A 27,514-nucleotide genomic window follows, 5' to 3' on the forward strand; every position below is an offset into this window, starting at 1 on the left:
CCCCTGGGGCCCCTGCCTCCCTTTCAGGTGAGATAGGCAGTGAGCGGGAAGGACTCCCTTGACAGTTCTGGCTGCAAAAAACAGTGACAGGAACGGTTTCTGGAAGGGACTTGCTAGGAAGTTTCAGGTCTCAGGTCAGGATAAGGTGTTAAGAAGGCACCGGCCGTAGGGTTCATTTTAACCTAATGCTCTGGGGGGGGGGCTGCCATTCTTACTGAGAGCTGACAAACCCTAAGTTAATCAGTAGGCACAGAGGCCCAAAGAACAAGGTCTAAGATGACAGGGAAAAGAGAGAAAATTGGCAATCTCTGTGTCAGAAAGGATATATGCTCCAGCAGAGTGTGGCAGGGAGGGGATTCTGCAAAAGCCCCATGCATTCTCCCAGCACTCCCAGAGAATTGCAGGCCTTGCTTCTCCCCATTACCACTGCATCCATCATCACCCCCTTTCTTTTCCAACCCTTCCAGATACTGAGACCACAGAGACCAGCAGCTCCACCCTGGATTTTATTTGGTAGTTAGTTACAGTAGTGTTATTGAGCTGGCTCATGTACATGCAGTCAGCTGGGGCCCAGGGTGGCTCTCTGCAAAGCTGAGGTGCAAGCTAAGGAAGCCAGGCAGGTCAGGGGTCCTTTCTACCTTCTTAAGCCTCCGCCTGAGCTCTCATCAATGCTAGTCTCCCTGGCATGATTAGGGATATTATCAGAGAAACATCTAATGGGGCACATCTGGCACATTCTCTTTGCTTTAGACACATCTATCCACCCACCCCAAAATTCAACTCTTGACCAGATATGAGACCTTTGTAACTGGGATTTCTTGCAAGAAAGCTGACTTGGAAAAGTGGGGAGGTGGAAAGGAGCAATAGGAGGGACCCTGGCAAGCAGAATGGGTGCCTACAGTGAAGAACCCCAGAGCTAGGTACCTTGGGTCAGGAAGAAACCCGCACTGCAGGTCCTGCCCTTCTCCAGGAACCAAAAGCAAGGAACAGAGGCAACAGCAACCCCTTGTCACCGTGCCCACCTTCTGGCAGTCTCTAGATAATGATCTAAGGTAATAAGCTTACATTTATAATTAGAGGATAATTTGGAGAATTTACACTATTTACAAGGGCCACCCTACAAGGAGCAGGGAAGGTGAGAGACTCCTGGGCACAGAATAGAAACAGTTTGGGGAAGTCCTAACTCCTTAATACCATTGCTTTTGTCATTCCCACCCTTCAGCTTCTTGTAGAGTAGAGGAATCAGATTCTCTCAAGGAGCATAAGGTGGCACAAAGACCAGTTACCCTACTGCTTGCAAAGGACCCAGCAGCAGTTAAGGTGTGACTACTGCCTTGGCATAATCAGGCTGGGGGAGCTATGAGGAGCAGCATGGTCCCTGCCTGCTGTCCTCAGAGGGCTTGGGGTACACTGAGCCTTGGGACTGCCCAGCCACATGAATGCCTGGAATAGTGGACAGCTTGAACAGTAAGGCAAGGTCAAGTCCAGTCTCTACCGTAGTTCAGGAATGAACTGAGACCAGTTGATGTTGTCAGGGCCCAGTGGGTCCTCCTCCAGGCCAGGAAAGCTGATATCCAGCAAGATCTTGCTTAGGCTGTCATTCATTGTATCCAGAACCAGACCTTCAGTCAGAGAACGGTTGGCTGAAAGGCTGGGAATCTGTAGCTCTGGGGAACCTGGCTTGGGAATTTCCGGATCAGAGGGCGAAGAGCTGTTAAAGGGGTCAGAGGCAAGGTCAAAGGGTTCTGAATTGAGGAGCTCTCGGGGTGAGTCAAAGAGAGGAATGCTTTTCAGTGGTGTGGTGCTCAGATCCATCAGCCCCAGGGAGTCAGGCAGGGAGCCGAAGGCGCCCTGGGGGGTTCGTACTGGGCTGAAATCAAGACCTTCTGCTTTGGCTGGGGGTGTGAGCCTCCAGGATTCAGGGGTTCTGGGGAGGATAGATTTGCTTGGGGTAGAGGAGATGGGCAGAGTCTCCTTAATGGGGGTCTTGAAAGGTCCTCCTTCCTGCTGGAGACAACCAAGGTGGGAGACAGGGTCTGTCAGGAGAGGGGCCTCAGAAGCTCGTCGGGATGTGCTGGGGCCCTCTGAGAAGACCAGCTCGGGCTCATCCAGACAGGGAGGCTGCAGGTGCTGTTTCCTTCGAGACCGACTCATCTCTCTCTTCTCCCTTCGTTTAATCACAAGCATTTCTGAGACACATCGGGCTGGGGACTTAAGCCCACTGTAGGACTTCTTGGGCCTTGGGGTGGGAGAGCAGGAAGAATCCTCCCAGGAGTGAGACAGTTCCTCTTTGAATGATGGGCATGGGGAGGGCCACTCTTCCAAGGGAGGGCTCTCCACTTTAATGGGTCTTGTTAAATGTGGCATGTCCTCTGTAGGTTGGATTTCCTCCTCCTTGATGGACTGAACTGGAAGCAAAGGCAACAGCCCTTCTGCAAGCAGGGGTTTCTCCTCCTTCACTGGTCCCGCAGTGGGAAGAGGGGCTATGCCCTCATCAGCTAGTAGTAGCTGAAAGGGAAGCAGAGGCAAAGTAAAAGGGGTCACATTCAACCCACTGCTACCAGGCTGGGATACAGAACCATAACCAAAGTAACATACTAGTGCCAATTACCTTGTCTTATTATTATTTTAAATTTTCTTTTTTTTCTTTTTCTTTCTGGTGCTGGGGATACAACCCAGGGCCTCATGCATGCTAGGAAAATGCTCTACCACTCAAGTATGCCGTCAGCTCTCCTGTCTTTTTAAAATCTTAAAATCTTTTAAATATGAGACTATAATATATGATGAAGGTAGTAGTTCAATTCTGGGGAAAAAATATGAATATATTGGGATTAGGGGTATAGCTTAGTGATAGAGCACATGCTCAGTAACAGAGGCCCTGAATTCAATTCCTAACACCAAACAGGGAAAAAAGAAAAAGAAATAAATAAATAAAGGTAAGACTAATTAATGTGGTACTGGCAATAATTAGTATCCATTGCAGAGAAAATAAAATTGAATACCCTATCTTATACTGTGTACAAAGACTTTTTTGTGGTGTTGGGGATCAAACCCATTTATACAAAGATTTAAAGATAAAAATTAAAACCTGAAAACCATACAAATCCTGAAAGAGAATCTAGGAGACTACATGCACAATCTGAGGGTGGGGTGACCTGCTTAACCAAGACTGGAAGCCCAGAAGCTGTAAAAGAGAAGAGAAACATATTTGATTATGTACAAGCTTACAATTTAACTGTGGCCAGAGATACCATACACAAAACTAGGAACCAAGCAAGAGAAGCAGATAAATATCTTTAGTACCAAAGGCAGATGTTAATATTTTAGTAACGGAGCTCTCACAAATTAATAAGACCCCCCCCAAAAATGGGCAATGTCCAAAAATAAACAATTCACTGAAGACAATTCCAAGTGACCAAATATAATGAGAAGGTGCTCAATCTTATGAATCAATAAGAAAATACAACATTACACTGGCCAATCTTGATAACTTTTATTTTATTTTTTGGTGGTGGTGGTGGATCAAACCCAGGGCCTTGCTCATGCTAGGTAAGCACTCTACCACTGAGCTCTATGCCCAGCCCCTAGATTGGCAAATACTAAAAAAACTAATAAAACTAGTGGCCGGCAATGATATAGCTCTTATCATATATTGATGGTTGAAATATGAATTATCACAGTTTTTTGGAATGCAGTCAAGCAATATTTAGTAAAAATTTAAAATACCTTCTCACTCAGAAATTTCACATCTGGGACTTTATCCCATAGACATAAAAGCACTAGTAAGAAAGATTGCTGCAAAGATATTTATCATATTATTGTTAATAGGGCAAAAACCCAGAAACAAAATGTTTCTGTAAAAATGGAACAATTCAAATATTTGTGAATATTATGTGGACATTAAAAAGCAATGAATTAGAACTATACTAGGTAACATGGAAGAGCTTAGAGTCTTTTTTGTGTGGGATTGAATCCACACCCTTGTGCATAGTAGGCAAGTGCTCTATCACTGAGCCACATCCTCAGATCCCCATTTCCTTTTATCCTCTTGTATTTTGAGACAGTCTTGCTAAGTTGCCCAGAATAGCCTTGACCTTGCAATCCTCCTGCCTCAGCCTCCTCTGAGTACCTGGGATTATAAGCATGTACCACCATGTCTGCTACATCTGTTTTTAAATTTCTTTCTTCTTTTTTTTTTAGTTTTGATGGACCTTTATTTATTTATATGCTGAGGATTGAACCCAGTGCCTCACATATGCTAGGCAAACACTCTACTACTGAGCTACAACCCTGGCCCTATATCTGTCTTTTTCTTTCTTTTTTTTTTTTTGGGTGCTGGGGATTGAACCCAGGGCCTTGTGCTTGCAAGGCAAGCACTCTGCCAACTGAGCTACCTCCCCAGCCCCTTATATCTGTCTTTTTCTAACCCAATAAGACCTCATGGAAGCCAGGCACAGTGGCATCTGTAATCCCAGTTACTTGGGAGGCTGAGGCAGGAGGATTACAAGTTCAAGTCTAGCCTTGTCAACTCAGCAGGACCTTATCTCAAAATAAGAAACAGAAAGGGTTGGGGATGTAGCTCAGTGATAGAGGGCCCCTGGATTTAATATTCAGTCCCCAAGATGGGGGAAAAGACAGATGTAGAAATATGTGTGTAACATGATCACATTTTCAATGTTCTGTAAGTTGTAAGTATATATATATATAATGGATATCAGTGCAAACATGTGTGTAGGGCTGGGAATGTAGCTTAGTGGTTGAGTGCTTGTCTGGCATTTGTGAGGCCCTGGGTACTAACCCCAGTACTGCCAATGACATACTATGCCATACTAAGAGCATGGGTAAAATATGGAAGACCATGTACTAAACTGTGGGTCTTTTTTAATTTGTTTGTTGTTTTTTTGATATTGGGGATTGAACGTGTGCCCCAGGGATGCTTTGCTGCTGAGCTACATCTCTAGCTCTTTTTATTTTGGGATAGGGTCTCAAGTAAGTAAGTTGCTTAGGGCCTCACCAAGTTATGATTGTTCTACTTCACCCTCCCAAGTTGCTGATTATAGGCATGTGCCACCATGTCTGGCAGCCCTTTATATTTTTTGAGACAGGGTCTCAATAAGTTTCCAAGGCTGGCCACAAATTTGTAATCCTCCTGCCTTCGTCTCTTTGGGATAAGAGGTGTGCACCACCTGTATATATATATTTTCATACTGTAGATTGAACTCAAGGGCATTGAATCACTGACCCACATCCCCAGTCCTTTTTACATTCTATTTAGAGACAGGGTCTTGCTAAGTTGTTGAGATTGGCTTTGAACTCACAATCCTCCTGCCTCAGCCTCCTGAGCTGCTGGGATTAAAGGATTGTGCCACCATGCCTAGCCAAAAATATATTTAAATTAAAAAATAAGAGTAAACCCAAGTCTCTCTAAACTCCAGAGTCTATGCCATTTCCATCTCATTCAAGAGGGTTGAGGAAAGTCCCTTACTCTGGTTACATCAGTCGCCACTTACATAACTCTCTCCATGGGGTTAAATCCAGACTTGATGGTCCATTAAGATGTGGTCTTACCTTACCCTTCTCACCTTCCCCCAAAGCTAGAACAGAGAAGTTGGATCAGGCGTGATCCCCTACACTCACCCAAGGGACACTGGCAATGTCCCTTTTTAATTTTCATGCCTGGGGTTGCTATTGACATCTAATGAGGAAAACAAAGGATGCATGTAGTGGTACCCTTTATCCCCTCAAGGAATTTTTAGCCCTAATTTTCCATACCTCAACAAGACTGAGGTTGAGAAACCCTTAGGGAGGGTAACCCATTCACGCTACTACTACCAGGTACAAACTGGCATTTCCTGCCTCCCAAGTAGCATGGTTTCTTCACATGGTTGACTTACCCAGATCCACTTCTTTCTAAGATTTGCCTCCCTTCTGGATTTTTCCTTAACTGTCTCAGTCCATCTGTCATAATCACCTTTGTCTTCTTTTAAACTCATCAGGCAGCAAAGGGTCTTTTGATATCACTCACCTTACAATCCAAATTCCTTGTTAGCTCTTATAATGCTATTCAGTTTTTCTGTGTTTTTATATGTCTTGACTACTCAACTAGATTTAGAATCTTAAGGAACACTTAGATCAAAGTGCTTCAAAAGCTACTCATGTCTATGAGTGATGAGTCTCTCTTTACAGAAAAGCAGGAGGCACTCACCTTGGGGGCAATGCGGACTCGTTTGCTATGACGGGCAAGTTCTGAGCTCATGAGTGAAGCTGCCAGGGGCAATGGCACCTTCACTGAGGGCTGCAGCACCAGTGACTGGTTCACTGGGAACTGGATGGGCACCAGATATGAGCTGACCCGTGGTAGTAGAGGCTTCATCTTCCGCCCTAGGAGGAAACAAGAGTATTCAGGAAGAGGAGGGCAAAGGGTTCAGCCCTTCTCAGTACCAGGAGTTTTGCTCTCCTTCTCTGGGTTCCAGTGAGATGGAAACAGAATCCTGGAGTCTGATTCCCTAAAGATATGCCCCTAGAACAAGGCTTCAGGCCCGCTCTCCCATACTCACGTGCACCCAGTGGGAGTTCAGTTTTGATGGTTACATTCCGGCGGAGCTCAGGATTGGGTCGCTTCTGCTGCTGCTTGTGGCAGATGGGGAAAGAAAGAAACCTGGGTTAATAAGGTACAGGGGGACAGCAGAACCCCACCAGCTGTGCTGGTGCACTTGACCTGACCAACACTTGAGGTAACCGACAGCCCAGAAAGTAAAAGCCAATCTGAGGGAGGGATGCAGGTGAGCATAATCTCTGAAGCTTTGTTCAGGGCACAGGTGGATGGCATATGGACATACGATGGCAGAATGGACAGTCCTACCACCGCACCCATGGGTCCTCACCACCCCCAGAGGATACTAGAGAATGCAGCTATCTTAGTGGCAAAGAAGTCAGGCAGAGAGAACTGTCACTTGCAAGGCCTATAGCAGGCACTTGTCTTTGCAGTGGCATGTTCTCCTGCTGTGTCCTGCTCTGCTCTGCTCAGTGCACCTTTTTGAAGCCCATGGGAGGGGAAGGAGGAATGGCCACAGCAGCCTCATGTTCCTCACTCCCAGAATCCTTTGGGTGCTTGGTGTTCAGGGCTGGCAGTCACACAGCCATAGAATCCCATCCCGATGTCACAGCTTGTTCTTTGCCCACTAAAGCCATGCTGAGCAGTGAAAGGAAAACAAGGCCAAGCCCCGAGCCAGAGGAAAAGAATCTTACTGATTCCAAGTGCTCGGGCGATTGTGGAGACCCTGGGTCCAGTGGCTGGTGGCGGCCAAGCATTGTGGGAGAGAAATGAGATGAAGTTACCACCAATGTGGTCAATCTGACCAGACTGGGGAAAAAAAAACCCTATTCCTGATGGATGCCGAGGGACACCCTAAACAACTGTCCCTCCCAGAATGGTTATAGCTACCTAAGCCTTATGGGCAATTAGGCCCCCAAACATTAGCATTTTTCTGAAAAGATGTTCTGATGGCTCAGCTTCCAGTCTCTAATCTAAAAAAGGGTGTTTGTAGAGCAAGGCTTCCCAGAATTTCTCTGTAAGAACTGCCTGAGATGCCTGTGAAATATACAAGTTTCTGGGTACATTCCAGATCCATTGAACTAGGAGCTCAAGAGAGGCTCTGAATTTTTCAACAATGCGGCCCAGAGAGCTGTACTGTAACAAGTGTCCCAGGTAATTCTTATTCACAGGGGAATTAGGGAAGCATTGCTCTGGGAAGTCCTCTATTTTGGATCAGAATAGCTTCTCTATGTCCCAGTCTGGCATGAAAGTACATCATTTGGAATTTGTCAACTCTACTTATTTCAGCAAGTTTTACGGAAGTTGCTAATTGGTTAGTTGATTCCTGACTCTCCCCTGACCAAATGAGAGTATCAGAAGGAGAGTTTGTCCCTATTGGGATGTCTACTATGATCTTCAATGCCGGCCCTATTTAGAAGAAACCAGGATACTCACCTTAAACACCTGGTCCAATGTCAAGTAGCGATTGGCACTGGGGTGAATGGTCCAAAAGGAGACCTTGCCATTGGCAGATGTCTCCCGAACAAACATGTCATGGAGGGAAAGGTTGTGGCGAATAGAATTCTGAAATGAGAGGAAGGCGGCCAGTTATCAGCTAATTTACCTTCAAAAACATCACCTTTGAAGTCAACGGGAGTCTTTCCCACTATGCTCAGCAAAGGCTTTGTCCAGGCTCCTTATAACCTTGCCTGTTAACAACTCTCTTCCTGACACTGCACACTTAATGATCTGTCATATGTCCTTCTGTTCAACGGGGATAAAGACTGGTGCCACTCATTAGGATGGTGATAAAGAAAAGACCTGGCTTGCCTCCTGGCCCATAGCCTTGGGCCAGAAGCTTCCCCATCTCTTCCTGTTCTCTATCATGGCACAGAATCAGGGTGAAAAGGAGAACCCTTTGTAGGAACTTCACATCTACAAATTCTGCCACTATATCTGTGTGGGGAGAGGGAGACAGACTGAGCCAGGCAGCGAAAGTGTGTTTTTCAGAGCTAGATACAAAGTCAGATCCTTTTGTACTAGAAGTGAGCAGACTGCCTTTCACACAGTCCATAGAAAAAGATTCAAAGGTATTAGAGTATGAAAGAAAAAATAACTTTTCAAGCTGGTCATGGTGGTGCATGCCTATAATCCCAATGACTTGGAAGTCTTAGGCAGGAGAATTGCAAGTTCAAGGCCAGTCTCATCAACTTAGTGAGACCCTGTCTCAACATAAAAAATAAAAAGGACCTGGGATGTGGCTCAGTGGTTAAGCACCCCTGAGTTCAATCCCTGGTACCAAAACCAACAAAAACTTTTCAGATACTGGGAAACTGGTTTTGGGACTCAGAGACACATCAATATGGGGATCAAATGTGATCTAACCTTTGTTGTCTATGGCCAGGGCTTCTTATGTGATGCTGTGTAGGTAAGGTTTCACAATTAGGACAGCTAAGTGGGGCCAAATGCAGAATCAGCAAACAGGCAGCCACCTACTGGTTCTAGCAGAAATACCATAATCCTTTATGGCAAATCCTCCCCTCACCATTTTTTTTAAAATTGTGGTACTGGGAATTGAACCCAGGGACTGGTGCATGCTAGGTAAATTCTCTACTTCTGAGTTATATCCCCTATCCAACAAATCCTATTTCTTTTTCTTTTTTTTTTTTGCAGTGCTGGGGATCGAACCCAGGGCCCTGTCCTTGTAAGGCAAGCACTTTACCAACTGAGCTATCTCCCCAGCCCAACAAATCCTATTTCTACCCAAAAGGTAGAAAAAGTTTTCAGTGAAATATAAAAAAGGAGCTGGGCACAGTGGCACACTCCTATAATCTCACTAACAGGAGGCTGAGGCAGGAGGACCACCAAGTTTGAGGCCAGCCTCAGAAACTTAGTAAGATCCTGTCTCAAAATAAAAAATAAAAAGGTCTAGGGGTGGGACCGAGGTTGTGGCTCAGTGGTAGAGCACTTGCCTACCATATGTGAGGCACTGGGTTCAGCACTGCATACAAATAAATGAATAAAATAAAGGTCTACCAACATCTAGAAAAATATTAAAAAAAAAAAAGGCTGGGGGTGTCGCTTAGTGGTAAAGTACCCTTGAGTTCAATGCCTACTACTAAATAAAGCACATTTTATATATATATATAAATGTATATATTATACACACATGCACATGTATGTGTGTTTGTGTGTGTATACAAAGAAAGACCTAGAGAAGCTAGGGTATAGTTCTGTGGAAGAGCACTTGCCTAGCATGTGTGAGGCCCTAGATTCAATCCTGAGCACTGAAAAAAAAAAAAAAAGAAAGAAAGAAAATGCTGGGCGTGGTGCATGCCTGTAATCTCAGGGGCTTGAGAGGCTGAGGCAGGAGATTATGAATTCAAAGAAGGCCTTGGCAAAAGTGAGGTGCTAAGCAACTCAGTAAGACCCTGTCTCTAAATAAAATACAAAATAGGGCTGGGGATGTGGCTCAATGGTCGAGTGCCCCTGAGTTCAATCCCCAGTACCACCCCTACCTCCAAAAGAAAAAGAAAAAAAGTGACACTGTGAGGTCGCAATTAATAGCAAGACAGTAAGAAGGAGAAAGAAAGAAAGAAAATAGGAATTTAAGTTGATGTGAGAGTGTAAGAGTTCTGTGAGGGAAAATGAAACAAAACAGGCATAGACCATCCTTGTCTTAGAATTGAGTACCTCTCTAAAAATTCAATTTGTAACTCTGAACCCTCCAACTAGAAATGTGAGCCTTTCCGTGCTACCCAGGGAGGGGTCCATATGGCGTTGTTCTTGATTCCCGTTGTAACTTAAAGGGAAACTGTCACAATGTCCAGAGCCCTTGATGTCCTGCAAATGAAGGAAGAGGATGTACTCAAATTCCTTGCAGCAGGAACCCACTTAGGTGGCACCACCTTGATTTCCAGATGGAACAATATATCTACAAAAGGAAAAGTGATGGCATATACATCATAAATCTGGAGAACCTGGGAGAAGCTTCTGCTGACAGCTCGTGCCACTGTTGCCATCGAAAACCCTGCCGATGCCAGTGTCATATCCTCTAGGAATACTGGCCAGCAGGCTGTGCTGCCATCAGAGCCACTCCTATTGCTGGCCGCTTCATTCCTGGAACCTTCACAAACCAGATCCAGGCAGCCTTCCAGGAGCCACGTCTTCTGGTGGTTACTGATCCCAGGGCTGACCACCAGCCTCTTACAGAAGCATCTTATGTCAATCTGCCTACCATTGCTCTGCGTAACACAGACTCTCCTCTGCACTATGGGGACATTGCCATACCATTTCATGCAACAATAAGGCAGCTCATTCTGTGGGTCTGATGTGATGGATGCTGGCCCGAGAAGTTCTGTGCATGTGTGGCACCATTTCCCGTGAACACCTGTGGGAGGTCATGCCTGATCTCTACTTCTACAGAGATCCTGAAGAGATTGAAAAGGAAGAGCAGGCTGCTGCTGAAAAAGCTGTGACCAAGGAGGAATTTCAGGGTGAATGGACTGCTCCAGCTCCTGAGCTCACTGCTGCTCAACCTGAGGTTACAGACTGGTCTGAGGGTGTGCAGGTGCCCTCTGTGCCTATCCAACAGTTCCCTACTGAAGACTGGAGTGCCCAGCTGGCCACTGAAGACTGGTCTGCAGCTCCCACTGTTCAGCCTACTGAGTGGGTAGGAACAACCACTGAGTGGTCTTGAGCTGTTCTGCAGACACTTATTAAGCAAAATGGAAAAAAGGTTACGGAAAATAAACAAGTTTCTTAAAAAAAAAAAAAAAAAAAAAAAAGAAAGAAAGAAATGATAGAAATGATATGTGATATTACAGGATGTGAATCTTGGGGTCATGAGTCTCAGTTTTATGATTTTCTTTTTCATTAAGATCTTTTCATAAAATGACTTAGCCACTCCAGCAGTAGGTACCTAGCAGTAATGTTCAGTGTGGTACAAAGGTAGGCTTTGGGTACTTCACTGAAGTCTCTCTATAAACCTTATGTGGCAGGGCTGGGGTTATAGCTCAATGGTAGAACACTTGCCTAGCATGTGTGAGACACTGGGTTTGATCCTCAGCATCACATAAAAATAAATAAAATAAAAGTCCGTAAACAACTAAAAAAAAAAAAACCCTTAGGTGGAAACAGAGAAAGTGTTTACAGGATTCTTGTTGATAGCTTTTATTTGAGACAGGGTCTCACTAAGCTGTTGAGGCTAGCCTTGAACTTGCAATCCTCTGGCCTCAACCTCCTGAGTTGCTGGGATTAAAGGCATGTATCTCTGTGCCTGGCATTGATGATTTTGCTTAGATTTAGTGGGATCAAGTTACAATCAAAAAGACACATTTGTTTGTAGTTCTAGCATCCTTTGTACTTAACCTCTGACCCAGAGGGCCAAATACAAAGTGCAACACAGCACCAGAAACAAACTGTCTGGTGACCTTGACTTTGGTGGTTATAGGATATGTTACCTTCCAGCCTGGCTTGGCAATATGCTTAAAATAGGGGAAGTGGTCCTCAATCCACGTATAGATATCTTTCAAGGTCATGCGCTTCCTCTCAGTGCTGTTGATGGCAAATTGTATCATGGCCATGTAAGAGTACGGTGGCCGCTGAGACACAGAGTCCTGCCAGGATGTTGATGTTCCTGAGGGCTCCTCCATCTGAAATATGAGGAGTCAAAAGGAGAGAGAAGAGGGAATGACACAGAGTTCATGAGAATTACTCCAACTCAAGTCTCTTGAGAACATCCTCTAGAGGAACCTTTTTCCCATAGAAATATCCTAGAAACAAACTCATTTGAGACTGCTGTTCCATAGTGGTATAAAATTTTAGGATTAGGAACTTAGATTACCTTAGGATATCCAAAGTTAGGATCTTAGATGACCTAGCCTAGATTGTAAAATAAGAAAGTACTTCTCTGTCATTATTCATTTTGTTAAGATATTGTTCAATATTAAGAGGAAGTCCATTCCCTCCTAGTTGAAATTTTTAGAGCTGGGTTATAGGCTATGATTCTCAAAGCAATGATTTTTATTGTATTAATCCATGACCATTTTTCAGACTTGTAGGTCAAGAAACCTAGATCTAAGTCCCCTTACTGTTCTGATATGCTGTGAATAAACCCATCTTGTTTCAGTGTTTGTATGTGAAAAACATTCTCATGAGCATGGGACAGATAAATGTCTTAAAAGCACACATTTGGCTAAACCTTAGGCAAAGATCTGATTGTTTGCATTTAAGATATTAAGATAGAACTTTATAAAGTGCAACTGAATATTTAAGTATATGATTCAATTAATATTTACTAATGTATACATTCATGTAAATTTTCACTTTTTTGGGGGGTGGGGGCAGGAGTTTACTGAGGATTGAACTCAGGGGCACTTGACCACTGAGCCACATCCCCAGCCCTATTCTGTATTTTATTTAGAGACAGGATCTCACTGAGTTGCTTAGCTCCTCACTTTTGCTGAGCCTGGCTTTGAATTTGTGATCCTCCCGTCTCAACTTCCTGAGCTACTGGGACTACAGGTGTACGCTACCTTGTCCTGCTAAATTCTCACTTTTAATGAATGAATGAATGAATGATTACAGGATATATACTACAGAATCTAAATGTGTGATATTGGCAACTATGAACAAATAAAAACAACTACATGATTGACCAAATCAATTTTCACTGCTGGAAAAGTATTTAAAATTCACACCTAAAGCACTTTATTTTATATTAATATTACAGAATATCTTCTAATAAAACTATCTTGGTAAAGATGCCATATTCAAACCAGGCATGGTGGCACAGACAGTAATCTCAGTGACTCAGGAGGCTGAGGCTCCAGGAGGATGGCAAGCTTGAGGCCAACCTCAGCAACTTAGTGAGACCCTTTCTGGGGGCGGGTAGTGTGGGAACAGGGATATAATTCAGTGGTAAACTGCCCCTGGGTGCAATCCCCAGTACAAAAAAACAAAAAATAACAACAAAAAACCACCAAAAAACAAAAAATGCCATATTCAATTTATACAATTGTGATGCCTCCTTAAAGTTCAAGTAGTTTCCCAAGGTAAGACCTATTAATCATTTCCTGCATACCTACTAAGCATCTACTAATGGCAGAATACTAAACCCAGTGCTCAGAGGGAACATAGAGTGAGCCAAGGAGCCTGCCCTCAAGGAAATTTCACAGATGGGGGAGATGATCATCTCAGGAAGAAAAGTAACTCAAAAGTTATACAGAATAGCACTGAGTGATTATACCAGAACTTGGAAATTTTGCTCTAGCAAGACACTTGATCCTCTTCCCTTATAAGAAATTCCCTGCATTGGTTCTGACTTTCCTAATGAATGACAGAAAGGTTTACCTTAACCTGACGCTGCTCCAGGTGACAATTCTCTTTTTCCTCCATCTCTTGCTTGATGCTACAGGAGCCCAGTCCATCAGAACTCATTTTTCCAAGCCACTGGATGTTAGTTAAGCTGTTGTCCAGAGTGCAGCCTGCGGTCTCACCACCAGCTAGAGGGGAAATAATCCAAGACCTCACTTAGCTGCCTGATCAGATACCCAATAAGCCCATCAATATTGGTAGTTAGGGATTGCCCCTCTAAGATTTCTACCCTTAGGACAAGGGAATACATGGTCAATCTACCATAGCTCTAAGTTACTGTACCTCCCAAAAATTCAGGAGCACAGTTCAAATTGCATTTCAGTATGAGTCACACTAAACCTTCCTCAATTGTAGCAACCTTACAAATGAGTCACTTTTCTTCCTCAGGCATTTGTTTGCTCCTTTATTTTTTTAAATACATTTATTTTGTTTTATGTAGTTTTTTTTTTTTTTTTAATGTGGTGCCAGGAATCAAACCCAGTGCCTCACATGTGCTAGGCAAGCACCCTGCCACTAAAGCCACAATCCCAGTCCCAGTGTGCTTCTTTAAAATGAAGAAAGATTTAATTCCTTACAGACTCAATTGAAAGAATAAACCAAAATAATAAATCCTCTTCCAAAATTGAGAAGGCAATAAAAGTGCTAAATTACAATTATAACTCTCTTGACAGTACCCAGAGAATCTGTACTAAGGTTTCAGGATGAAAAAATACAAGACTTTCCCTGGGTTCAGCCTAGATGCCTATCTGTTAAGGGCATCAACATGGCTGACTACAGAACTTGCCACCAGAGAGGATAGGCCAGGCTCCTCATTCCTTTGCCTTACAGGCCACATACCACAGCTCTCCAGTCTCTGCCCCACAGTGGGTCCAGGTGGTCTGAGAACATTTGCATCCCTAGTTGCAGGCTTTGGTCCCAAAGTCTCTGTAATTACTTCTGTCCTCTTGGAATCATTGCTGGTCTGGGACTGAGGCTGGGGTCCTAAAGGGTGAGTTGAAGCTCCCCCACAGCTGATAAGGATGAATTTGTTGGGCCCACTGCTGCCACTCTCCTTTCCTTTGGCGGTCAATGCTGTGATGATGCTTTGGATATCAGCATTGTTGGGGATGGCCACCACTTGTGTGTTGGGCATGGTAGGGTGATTAATAATCTTGATCCCAGTTGGAAACTTGCAAGAGTTGGACTCTGCCACCTCTTTGGAGGCCTGTGCTTGACTAGGCTTCTCTTGGGCAGGGGGTCTCTTAGGTTCCTCCTCTGGTGTTTCACGTGGGGCATCTTGAACAGGAAGGGGCAGCCTTCGCCTTTTGAGAATCAGTGGCCGCCGGGGGCTGGTTTTCATTATGAATCTGTGCTTTCACTCTCCATTGAGAATCACAAGAATGGACCCTGCAAAGCATAAGGAACAGTAGAACATCAGAGATTGTTAGGCTGAAAAGGGGTTCTCTTACAGAAAGGTATTCCTCTGTGCATACTGGTCAAGAACATAAGCCTAAAGACTCAGGTGAATACTTCCTGGGCCATTATAAAAACCTCAGACAATAAGGGAGTTAAACCCTAGTGGTCAAAGAAAGCTACAACTGTAGCAAGCAATTCAAGGTGCCAGGGAGGGGGACTGAACTGGAGATGTCAAAGGGCTCCTTCTGGAAGCTTAAGAATGACTACAAGAATGAGTGAGAAAGCTACAAAACTATTATTGTCAACTATAATACACACAGATTATGTGTAGTGACTGTAGGGATGGGAATGGAAAATGCTGAAATAGGAAAACATGATAATTAGTAGCCCTCACAAAACTCTCATCTAATAGTCCATTCTTAGATAAAGCCTTTGTACAGATGTGTGTATGCATGTATTTGTATGCATAGATACACACAAACACACATATATTTACTTATTTATTGTTCTAGAAATTTAACCCAGGAAAGCTCTATCCCTGAGCGATATCCCCAGCCCTTTTTATTTTTCTTTTCAACAGAGTTTCACTAAGTAGCCTTGGCTGGCTTCAATCTTGTGGTCCTTCCACTTCAGCCTCCTGAGTAGCTGGAATTATAGGCATACACTGCCCACAGAAAATCCTTTATATATTTACGTCACTTTACTTTGTAAATGATAATAATCAGTGCCTACAGAATCAGGAGAGGAAGGCAGATTGTACTATTGCACTATTGCTACACCACTGGAGAAATCATCACCTAGTTCACAAAACCTCAAATAAAAGAGAACCTTCTCTATGCAAGGCCCATGGTAAAGTACTATAGATTGTGCACTGCAAAACTCTTTGGGGTACAATTTACTTCACAGGATTCCTAGGTTAATATTTTGGTTTTTTTTTGGTAGTGATGGGGATGGAACCCAAGGCCTCATATATGCTAAGCAAGTACTCTACCACTGATCCCCAACCCTCTTGCATTAATTAAAAAAAAAAAAAAATTGGTACTGGGGATTGAATCCATGGGCACTTTTACCACTGAACCTTCTTATATTGAGACAAGGTCTCAGTAAGTTGCTCACAGCCTTGATAAATTGCTGAGACTGGCCTCGAACTTGTGATCCTCTTGCCTCAGTCTCCTGTGTTGCTGGGATTACAGGCGTTTGCCACCACGCTCAGTTCTTGCATTAATTATTTTTTTTTTTTGTACGAGCGATTGAACCCAGGTGCACTTAACCATTGAGCCACATTGCTGAGGTTGGCTTTGAACTTGCTATACTCCTGGTTTAGACTCCCAAGCCCCTGGGATTACAGGCATGCACCATTATTCCCAGCACTTGTGTTAATTTTATAAATACTGTTGTAGGTGGACACAATACCTTTATTTTTATGTGGTGCTGAGGACTGAACCCAGGGCCTCACACATGCTAGGTAAGTGTGCTCAAACCACTGATCTACAACTCCAGCCTATGCATTAATTTTTAAAAAGTGTATTTTTTCACAATTTGCAGAAGACTTGTATAGTGACACTGCAGTACTTGCACATTCTTTTTTTCCCTCCCTCAGTAATGGGGATTGACCCCAGGGGCTCTTTACCACTGAGCTACATCCAGACCTTTTTATTTTGAGACAGGGTCTTAATTGTCCAAGTTGAACTTGGAATCCTCCTGCCTTAGCCTCCTGAGTTGCTGGGATTACAGGTGTGTGCCACCATGCTCAGTTGCTTATGCATATTTTAACTTTATAAGCATGCTACTTTACTACTTAATTTCTCTTCCAGAAGCAAGACTATATCTCGACTTCCAGATTGTGCTATCACTAATATGCTAAGGTGGTTTTGAAATTAAAAAAAAAACCTTATCTTAAAAACTGGGGGTGTTCTGATTTTTATAGATGTGTGAAATATTCTACCATCAAGTACAATCCTATCGTTATATTTTGAGGCCCTTTGAGAGACAGAGGAATTGCCTGTCTCTTTTTAGGGCACCTGCTAACTCCCTAAGAATGCACTATTTTTGACATTTACCATCTGTTTAGAGTTCTCAGGCCTTCCCCCCACCCTGTCGTCTCCCTTCCCTCTACGTTTGTTTTCTCTACCTTCAAATCTCAATTTTAATTCTGTCTCATATCCTTCCAGACTCACCTACCTCAAACAGTAGACACCGTTTCCTTTTTTCCACAGTCTTAATTTTCTCTTCAACTCCTTTAACTTGCCTCTTCCTAGTAATGCCAACACTTTCTAGGGTGACTCCTTTGATCCATTCCCCATCCTGAACAGGAAAACCTTGCTACACTCGCAAGAATCAAAAGGGTCCTGCAAAAGCAGAAGGTGGAGGCAGTGTTGCCTAATGGTGAGAATGCCCGGGAGCAGGGGAGCTTGTGTGTGGGATGGCCTTTGACTCAATGCATAACTAGCTCAGTGTTCATCCCAGCTCCAGTCCCCTACTTAAAGAGTTGACCACCCCAGCCCTCCTGGGGCCGTGGGATGGGTGCAGAAGTCAAACTTTCAGGGAAACCCAAGGGGTGCTTGGAGAAAGAAGAGAGATGGCCAACGCCGGAAGTTTGGATGCAGAAAAAAAAATTTTGCACTCTCGCCCAGACCTCCTTCCTGGGTGGCCCCAAACCCCCACTCGCGTTCCGCGTCCTGGGGTCCGACGCCATGAACTCGGCTCCCGAGCCCTTCTCCCCGCTCCGCCAGGACAGGGCCGGGCTCCATGCCTGCACCCCGCTTACCTCCAGATCCCAGCGCCGCCGCCTGTGGCTTCTCCAACCTGGGGCCGGGCCAGGGCCCGGACACGGACTCGCGCCAGGCCGGCCGGGTCCCCGGCGGTGCGGGAGGGGTGGGAGCCCCGGGGGAGCCCGGGAGGGGAGGGGGTCCCGGGCCGGGGCCGGGGGTGGGGTCCGGCACCGGAGCTTTCAGTTTGTTCCGCTGTTTGAAATTGGCGCCGGCGGAGCGTTGCGGTCACGTGACGGAGCGTCGCCAATCGGCGCCGGCGTGTCTCCGCGTTCCGGCTCGAACGCTGTGCGCCGTGAGGAGCGGCGGCCGTGGCCCCGCCGGGCGGGTAAGGCGGCTGGCGGCTCGTGGGGCGGCGACTGCCGGGGCTGGCAGCCGGGGGTCCCCGCGGCCGGGGAGGGCGAGCCGAGGGCAGTGTGGGCATGCGGGGGCACGGTGGGACCCGGGTTTAGCGCCCTTCGCCTGCTCGGCGCCCCGCACGCGCGTTCACCTGGTCCCGCCAGGCGACGCTGCCCTGGCTCCCCTCAGGCTTTCCTCACAGTCTTTAAAGGTCTGCGTTAGTCTATTTCCGTCCGGTGGAGATCTCACTCAGTTTACCTTCAGTTAGATGGTCGGGTTCCGCCGACCGAGGGCGGCCTGATCTCGTTCAGGTGTCCATCTTAAACCCACGCGCGCGCACCTCGGAGCCTGGCTCAGCTCTGCGTCTTCGCGCCTTCTCCGCCTCTCTCTCTTTTCCCCCTCCAGAAGCCGAGCCTTTAGTTGGACTAGTGCTTTACCTATTCAAATTTCGTCGAGCGGCTACTGTGTGCTAGGCACTTCTAGACCCGGAAAATACAACCGCAGACTACGTTCTTTCCTTCCCCCGAGCTTCCTCGTAGGGCAGACATTTTCCAAGAACCAAATAAACACATAATTACAGCTGTAAAGTGACAAAGTAGAGGTCAGTGGTACTTCTGTTATTTTATTTCTCTTTTCCGTACTGGGGATTGAGCCCGGGACCCTTTACCACTTGAGCAACATCCCCAGCCCTATTATTTTACTCTATTTTAAATTTTGAGACGGGCTCTTGAAGTTGTTGAGGCTGGCCCCGAACTTGAATCTTTGGCCTCAGCCCCCGGAGTGGCTGGGATTACAGGCCACACTCTGACTCCACTCCCTTTTCTTTCTCTTTTTTTGGGGGGTTGAGGGGGTGGGGTGGGTATGACGTGGGAGACCTGGTCTCCTATTGTCCAGGCTGATCTTGAACTCCTGGCCTCAAGTGATTGTCCTGCCTAATATTTATGATGAGATCTTGCCTTAGGACAGGGAAGGCTTTTCTAATGAACTGAAGCTTCCAGTAAAATCGCGTGCCTTCTACAAAGAAGAGAGGAAAAACCTCTATGTAATTGTGTGCACTAGCTGCCTGTCTGTAGGAGGTATGGTGAGTACAGGGATAAGTGAAGCTGAGGGGATTGAGCTAAAACACCTGAATGGGTGTGGTGTGAGTCAGAAGGCAGAGCCTTAGCCATACTGAGGTATTTTGTCCTTATTCAAGCATTAAAGGAAGCCAATCAAAATCTAAAGCAGAAGTGACTCACAGATTTGCATTTTTTTAAAGTCCCTCTGCAGGGCGAGCCTGAAAGGATTAGGGAAGACTAGTTAGGCTATTGCAGCACTCCTGGGGATAAGTGTTGGAACATAAAGGATAATAAGAGAGAAGCCCTTCACACCCTCCAGTGCTGAGGATCAACCTGTGCCTTGCACAGGCTGAGCAAGCTCTCTGCCACTGTGCTGCATCCCTAGCTTGAGAAAAGAGTATTATTGAAGACATGTTGAAGATGTAAGATTGACAGGACTTGATGTAGGGTTGGGTGGGAGGGAGGGGAAGGAAAATGTCAAGGTTCTTGGTAGCATAACTAGATGATGTTATTCTCTTTCCAACCTAGGACCCTGAGAAATAATCACTTTGGCCACGGGTGCTGGGGAAATGTTATGAGTTCAATTTTCTTTTTTTCTGTCTTCTATTCATTCATTCATTTTTTGCAGTGCTGGGGGTTGAAACCCAGGGCCTTAGCATGCTAGGCATGCATTCAGTTTTAAACATGTTGAGTTTAAGGTGTCAGAAATATTTAGTTGCTCTCTGGTAGACAGTGGGATATATGGGTCCTGAACTTAGAAAAGTCTAAGCTGAATATATAAATATGGAAGTCAGGGGCTGGGATTGTAGTTCAGTGGTAGAGCGATTGACTAGCATGTATGAGGCACTGGGTTTGAATCTCAGCACCACATATAAACAAATAAAGATCCATTGACAACTAAAAAAAAAAAATTTAAAAAAAAGTGGAAGTCATCTACATATAGGCAGTTATTGAAATGTAAGCAGAAGAGATTGCCAGCAAAGTATATAGAATGAAAACCGCTCCAAAGCACAACTAGAGGGGAAGGCCTTAGATAACAGTATGACCTCTTATTAGACCACAGACCACAAGGAAAGAGGACAGATGCAGACAGATGTTAAGTAGGTTTGTATGTTTGATTTCTGGAAAATGAAAGTACTTTTGAAGTGTTCTGTATTCTTTGTCCAGTAGGAAATAAGATCATTTGTTGAGAGAAAAGGATATTGTTAAATTTTAAGAAAGGGAAACATTTTAAAATAATCCTTATGGAAAATGAGTTTATCAAAAAAACATAATAGGATTGCTGAGCAACGTAGTATCCGTTTGATGTTGGTGGCTTTCAGCAAGTCATGAATTTTAACATTTCTTATTGAAGCCATTGCTACCATGTCATCTCTCCATTGGACTCCTTCTGACTCAGTTTTTCCTCACAAATTGCCTATTGTTGTCTTTTCAAGTACAAATTAGAGTTGGGTATGGTGACATATGCTTGTAATCCCAGTGAGTTGAGAGGCTGAAGTAGGATTGTATGTTCAAGGCCAGCCTCAACAATTTAGTGAGACCATCTCAAAACAAAAAATAAAAGGGTTAGGGATTAGCCCAGTGGTAGAACATCCCCAGTACTGGGGTTGGGAGGTAGAGGGGCAGGGAGTGTAAATCAGATTGTGTCACTTCTTGATCCAGAACCTCTTAGTGACTTCCCATCACACCAAGAATAATTAAATGCAGAGTCCTTAACCTTGTGTGTAAAGCTCTGTGTCATGTGAACTGTTTTCTGCCTTTCTAACCGCCTCATCTCCTACCACTATCTAGTTCAGCCATGCTGACCTAGTTTCTTGAACATGTTAGAGTCCTACCTCAGGGTCTTTGTACTGACTCTTCTCTCAACCTGGAATTTTTGCTCCTATCTTTCCATTGCCTGTTTATTCTCCTTTCTTCACTCAATCAGGCCTTCCCTGACAAACCTGTCTACAAAAGCAGTCATTGAAACCCCTTGTGTTTGATTTTTCTTCATACCTTTGATCACTTCTCAACTAGAATGTAAGTGCTTCGAGATTCCTTTTTGTTGTGGTCGTGGTGCTGGGGATTGAAACCAGGGCCTTGTGCTTGCAAGGCAAGCACTCTACCAACTGAGCTATATCCCCAGCACATACTTTTTTTCTCTTCACATCTATCTCCACTGCCTTGACACTTAAGTCACAGTGTGTTATTTTTTGTTGTTGATCAAATGAATGAATCACACTGTATAGTAGAACCATTCTGCCCTATGGTATGGCTTTCCAGCATGCTTAGCTGCAACTCCCATTTCATTCACTACCTACTGTATTCACACTTGTCTCTCCTACCATTCCACAGGAGAAGCTCTTAGTAAAGTTCATCTGGTTACTAGATCCATTGGACACATTTTCAGACTTATCTGCTGACCTTGCCTTTGTGTCAGCCTCCCCTGTCCACTGACAAAGCCTGGGCTCAGGCCCCCATCGTTTCTCACTTAGATGACACAGTAACCTTCTAACAGTTCTCCCTTCTTCCAGGGTACTTGTTCCCCTTTTGTACTGTTGTCAGGATCATCTGTGTAAAATACACAAGTAAATTTTAAAAAATTAGGATGTTTATAGAACAATTTGAAAATTTGAACACTGCCTGGTTATTTTACAAAATTAAGGAATTTGTGTATATTTAATTTATTTATGGGAATGATATAACGACCATATTTTCTTCAACATAGTGTAGGGGTGGGGGTAATGGGTCAGAGCATGGCTGGGTCAGGATTGATCATGGATTGATGGTGGTTAGAGTTGAGTGATGAGTACATGGGGCCCATTATATTATTCAGTCTACTTTTGTTTATGTTTGAAATTATCTGTAATGAAAAAAATAAGAAAAGCCAAATATGATCATATTCTTTCTGCTTGAAAATATTCAACTACTCAGGCTCAAGTCCAAATCATATGGTCTCACTTGGTTTTTCTACCTCACCCTGACAACATGTCATTTCTCACCCTCATCTTTTTATACTGTGAATTCACAAGGTAGGCTTTGTATATACTGTTCCTCAGGCTGGACAACACTCCCTGCCTTTTTGTTTCTCTGAGCCCTTCCATAGGTCAGGTGTATCCATGTCCACAAGTCTCCCATGAAGCAAATGGAAACATTATATTGAAATATATTGTACTGTATTGTGTTGAAAATGTCTGTCCTCTGCTAGACTTTCAGTTCCTTTTCTGTTTTGCAGTGCTAGGGATGGAACCCAAGTCTTCATGCATGCTTAGCAAGCACTCTACCACTTAGCTACTCCCCCTGTCCGACTCTGAGCTCTTTGAAGACAGGAACCTCTCTGTACTGCTACAAGTGTTTGGCATTTAATAAGTGATTATTGATAAATGATTATTCATTTATTATGTTCCCAGCATCCAGTATGACAGTTAACAGAACTCAATAAATGTTTATTGAATAAGTCTTGTTGGATGTGAATACTATGTTTTTGCTTGGTGGTCTAGGTATTAATATTAGAAGTTGTGCTTCCTGGGTGCAGTGGTGCCAGTCTATAATCCCAGCCACTTGGGAGACTGAGACAGGAGGATTGCAAGTTCAAAGCCAGTTCAGCAACTTAGTGAGGATCAAAGCAGTTTAACAAGAGTTTGTCTTAAAATTAAAAAAAAAAAAAAAAAAAAAAAAAAAAGGCTGAGCTCCCCACAATCTTGAGGCAGAGTGGTAGTTTATGGTAGAATTGACTGTCAGGATATCAGAAAGAGCTGGGGAATCATCTGAATTATTTTCTCACAGCTTTTGTTTCTTCTTTACAGGCATGGGTTGTAATTGGAGCCTGTTCCACAACCCAAGGGCAACCAGCACCATGAGGTTACTAACTGCCCTTCATTTACCTATTTATGCCTCCCAAAAAAAGACACTGCCAACGTTCCCACAAAACTCCGCTGCTATTCCACCAGCAACCACTGGAGGGCCCCAAACATCACTGTGGAGCTCCACAGAGGCCCAGCACGCACACTCGACAGGTGCCCAGCAAGCCTATTGACCGTAGCACCATCGCTTCTTGGGTAGGAGATTCTTACTTCAATTTTTACTGTTAGGCTTTTTAGAATGCCAACTCTTAATTGCTGGGTATGTTGGTGCACACCTGTAATCCCAGTGACTAGGTAAGCTGAGGCAGGAGGATTGCAAGTTAGAGGCTAGTCTCAAACTTAGCAAGCCCTAATCTTTTAGACCCTGTCTCATAATAAAAAGGGCTGGGGATGTTGCTCAGTGATTAAGTGCCTCTGGTTCAGTCCCAAGTACCAAAAAAAGAAGAAAAGAGGGAAAAAATAAAGAATGTCAACTCTTCTTGAACCAGGGCTTCCAAGGAATAAATCCCATGGAAATAGGGACATGGAAGCAATGTTTGCTTTCTGGCTGTGGTCAGCCATCTTCCCTGGTATGTATTCTTTTCTCCACTCAGACCTGGGTATGGAATTGGAGTCTTTACTATCACATTCCTCTGCAAACATTTGGTGTTAAAGTTTCTTTACCCAATAACTGGGTAAGAAAGCCAGACCATTGGCAAACAAAAAATGAGATTGTTCTCTGAACCTTGTGTGAAAGGTAGAGTAGCTAGATACCCTGTCCACTGTTTAATGGATTGAACCTTGACAAAAAGTCCACAAAAATGGCACATACCATATTTGCCTGTTTAAAATCCCTGAGTGAGACTGGGAATGTAGTTCTGTGGCAGAGTGCTTGCCTTGCATTCATAAGGCCCTGGGTTCAATCCCCAGCACAAAAGAGGAGTTGAGGGGGAGATCCAGGAAGAGAATATAGCTACTTTATAACAAAAGTAGTGTAGTAAAAGGGCCAAGAGCATATGCTCTGCTTAACAATGTTTAATGAACATTAAACATAAACTTGATCAGGACAGCTGGGAAGAACTGTCACTTCCTTTGTTATTATGGGAGAAAATTACAGTTTAAAATTCTGTGGATGAGAATGGGAATGAACATTTATGGAGTAATCATTGTGTCTCAGGTCCTCTATATATGATCTCATGCCCTATTCTTGCAATCTGCCATTTATTTACTGATGTCCTTCTTTGTGTCAGGTACTCTGCAAGGTGTTGGAAAATCAGTGGTGAAATCAGATTAGTGGTTCTTGTCTCATGATGTTTTTTTTTTGTTGTTTTCATTTTTTTTTTAACTATGTATTGAACCCATACCTTGAGCATGCTAAGTATGTGCTCTACCAGTGAGCTACATCCCCAGTCCTACCTTCATGAAGTTTAAAGACAGTTAAACATTTGTAGCTGTATGATGTGATGAAGTGAAAGAAGCCTTATCCTCTCTTACATCTGAGGAAATTGAAAGCCAAAGAGATTGAATAACTTGACCAAAGCTCCTGTCTTTTTCTAATGTTGTTTTGTTGTTGTTGTTGTTATAATATATTTTTGTGGTGCTGGGGATTGAACCCAGGGCCTCATGCATGCTAGGTATAGCACTCTACCACTGAGCCATATCCCTAGCCCCTTTTTCTATTGACAACTGTTTTTGTTTTGTGTCCATCACTATAGTGGGACCCCATTTAGGGTTCTGCTCTTTGAATATCATTTTATTGCCTAGTTGGTTCACCTCACCTTTTTTTTTTTTTTTTTTTTTTTTTTTTTTTTTTTTTTTTGGATCCTTAGGTAACACCTCAGTTTGATACAACTGTAGAAAGTTGGTTCCCAGCCCACCGGAAACATCACCAAGACCAGGCAAGACATTCAAGCCGAAAATCTACCTGCAAGTTTCCGTGTCTAACATTTGAGAGTCCACAGTTATCTTCCAGTTCAGAGACACTGGGGATCCCCGAAGTAACAGGGTGCCCCAATCAATCAGAAAAGGACATTTCTAGAAAGCCCTTAATTCCAGTGCTCAGTCCCCAAAGCTGTGGGGAACTATCAGTACATGCACTTCACAGCTTTCCTTACGTGTTTATTCCACCTGATATTCAGACCCCAGAGTCATCTTCTTTGAAGGAGGACTCCATTTCCCCAGATCAGAGGGAAAACAGCCTTGAAAGCTGTGTCCTTCACACTAGTACTCCTACTAGCCCAGAACCTGGACCTATTCTGGTTAAAGACACCCCTGAGGAGAAGTATGGGATAAAGGTCACATGGAGGAGACGAAGACACCTGTTGGCTTACCTCAGGGAAAGAGGGAAGCTGAGCAGAAGCCAGTTCCTTGTGAAAAGCTGACTGGATTTGTTGGACATCATTCTCTCTCATCAGCAGTCTCAAAAATTGCTAATTTTTGTAACATTGATGAAGTCATTTTTCTGACTCTAAGAGACTTTATTGAAAGAATAAAATAAAAATAGTACCAACAGGAAAAACATTTTAACTAGAGCCCTAGAGTTGCAAGGGAATTCAGTTTCCAGATTGGCTTTTAATATTTCATAAATAGGGGGCTAGAGTTGTAGCTCAGTGGTACTGTGCTTGCCTGGCATGTGTGAGCCACTAGGTTCGATTCTCAGCACCTCATAAATAAATAGATAAAATAAAGGTCCATCAACAACTAAAATATGTACATATTGAAAAAATATTTCATAAACAGTTAAATTTAATGACATGAACTGTTCATATTTTTCTTGTTTAATTTTTTAAAATATCTTGCAGTAACTTTAACATGTATGTAAACAAAGGGCTACAGAAAGTTCTTAGAAAACTTTGTTTCTGTTAGTATTGTGGCAATATTGCCCATCCACAAAAAGTCATTTCCTTTAACTATTATCATTAATCCTTTGTCTCATTTAAACTAATTAATTCCACTATTACTCAATGTGGGGATTTTTTTTTTTTTCATGCTAGGTTAGCACTACCACCTAGCTACTACAACCCCAGCCCTTCCCACAATTTTGAGTACTAACTCTGAGGCTCTGCGGCAGCTTCCTCTATGACCTAATGGATGCAAAAAATCAAGGCAAACTCATCAGACTTTTTATGATTGACTGCCACCTTTCCAACTTTGGCTTATCCGAAAAGGCAAGATGAAATGGAGCAAGCCCTATTTTAAGTGAATACAGTGGGATGAGGGATCACAGACTAGTCACTTATGTTTGCTTTGTTTTGAATTTTTGTTTCCAACTGAAGAAATTTGTAAATATTAAATAGGGTGGGAAAATGGTTTCTTATACTAAGGATTTAAACTGTAAATAAATATGGAATGTTTTTCAAAGAATACTGCTTATGGTAATTAATGCAGAAGGACTGCCCAGTCAACAAGATGTATCAGACATCATTTTACCCATACAAATGCAATCTCATTCAACCCCATCATTTAGCATTTAATATCCTACTCTGTCAGGTTATGCTTATTTTATAGATGGGAATTTAAAGCACAGAAAATGAACCACAGGGGTTAGGAAGTGATTCAGTTGTAGAGCACTTGCCTGGCAAGCTGATGTCCTAGGATTCATCCCCCACTTGGGGGAATGAGAACGGTTAAAATGGACCATGTTCAGCGTCATACAGTGAGTGGAAGCTGACCCAGTGAGTGCAATGCTCTGTTCTAGTTTATACTAAGTTTTATGTCTTAAGTTAACTTCTGAATTCAAAACCAACGTGAAAACTTTTGACCTCAAAATGCTAGTCTATGTGTAGTAACTTTTGTCAGGAAATTCTGTAGGGGCTATATGCTGTGTATATGCTGGTAACGAGAAAGGAATGATGGGTTGGGTACGTGCTTTATTTGAAACGAGAGTATAAGTTTACCAAGTTTAGATAGTGGCTATCATGGGATAAGGATGTTTGAAGAAGGTCCACAGGCAATAGAGAGGTAGATGGATTCTCCGGTGCTTTCAGAGCAGGTTTGGGATTTATCAAGAAGCTTGGGTGGAGGCTGAAGGAGTGTTTGCAGTTGAGGACCCAAGCGTGGTTCCAGGAAATGCTCTGGTATCAAGGAAAGGACCCGGCTGCGGAAAAAGCTGGCGGTAGAGGTCTTGTAAATGGAGAACCACAGACTCCTGTAAGCACTCTGGGTGGTCTCGGTACACTGCAGGGGTGCGGGAAGCCGCTGTGTGTGGCGGTATTGGGGGGT

At 43.8% G+C, this 27,514-nt stretch overlaps 3 protein-coding genes and 1 pseudogene across 6 annotated transcripts in view; 3 read left to right on the forward strand and 1 right to left on the reverse strand.

Annotated features, from left to right (window-relative positions):
* Positions 1 to 304: 304 nt before the first annotated feature.
* On the reverse strand, positions 305 to 18,211 carry FOXM1 (forkhead box M1). 2 transcript variants are annotated; one of them, XM_079141992.1, is made up of 9 exons: positions 18,075 to 18,211; positions 14,750 to 15,298; positions 13,889 to 14,040; positions 11,998 to 12,189; positions 7,991 to 8,119; positions 7,249 to 7,293; positions 6,558 to 6,630; positions 6,206 to 6,381; positions 305 to 2,508 (listed from the first exon to the last, which is right to left on the reverse strand). In XM_079141992.1, exons 2-9 carry the CDS (start codon positions 15,249 to 15,251, stop codon positions 1,492 to 1,494), a joined length of 2,286 nt encoding a protein of 761 aa, XP_078998118.1. In that variant the 5' UTR covers positions 15,252 to 15,298; positions 18,075 to 18,211; the 3' UTR covers positions 305 to 1,491. The 2 variants fall into 2 exon arrangements, with proteins under 2 accessions (XP_078998118.1, XP_078998119.1); XM_079141993.1 differs by having other exon boundaries at positions 394 to 2,508; positions 6,558 to 6,627.
* On the forward strand, positions 10,343 to 11,263 carry LOC306661189 (small ribosomal subunit protein uS2-like; annotated as a pseudogene). The gene has a single exon. The product of its transcript is annotated as a small ribosomal subunit protein uS2-like (transcript).
* A 108-nt stretch (positions 18,212 to 18,319) lies between the features above and the next one.
* RHNO1 (RAD9-HUS1-RAD1 interacting nuclear orphan 1) lies at positions 18,320 to 25,969 on the forward strand. 2 transcript variants are annotated; one of them, XM_079142022.1, is made up of 3 exons: positions 18,320 to 18,403; positions 23,258 to 23,509; positions 25,123 to 25,969. In XM_079142022.1, the coding sequence occupies exons 2-3, from the start codon at positions 23,342 to 23,344 to the stop codon at positions 25,672 to 25,674; spliced, it is 720 nt and encodes a 239-aa protein (XP_078998148.1). In that variant the 5' UTR covers positions 18,320 to 18,403; positions 23,258 to 23,341; the 3' UTR covers positions 25,675 to 25,969. The 2 variants fall into 2 exon arrangements, with proteins under 2 accessions (XP_078998148.1, XP_078998149.1); XM_079142023.1 differs by lacking the exon at positions 18,320 to 18,403 and adding an exon at positions 18,820 to 19,015.
* Positions 23,437 to 27,514, forward strand: part of TULP3 (TUB like protein 3) — a 61,745-nt gene continuing 57,667 nt past the window's right edge. Inside the window, exon 1 of the mRNA XM_079142003.1 lies at positions 23,437 to 23,509. The gene's annotated coding sequence lies outside the window, so the exon portion shown is untranslated. The remainder of the gene's footprint in view (positions 23,510 to 27,514) is intronic.

The sequence above is a fragment of the Sciurus vulgaris genome, assembly GCF_902686455.1.
Source record: "Sciurus vulgaris genome assembly, chromosome: 5".
Classification (NCBI taxonomy): domain Eukaryota; kingdom Metazoa; phylum Chordata; class Mammalia; order Rodentia; family Sciuridae; genus Sciurus; species Sciurus vulgaris.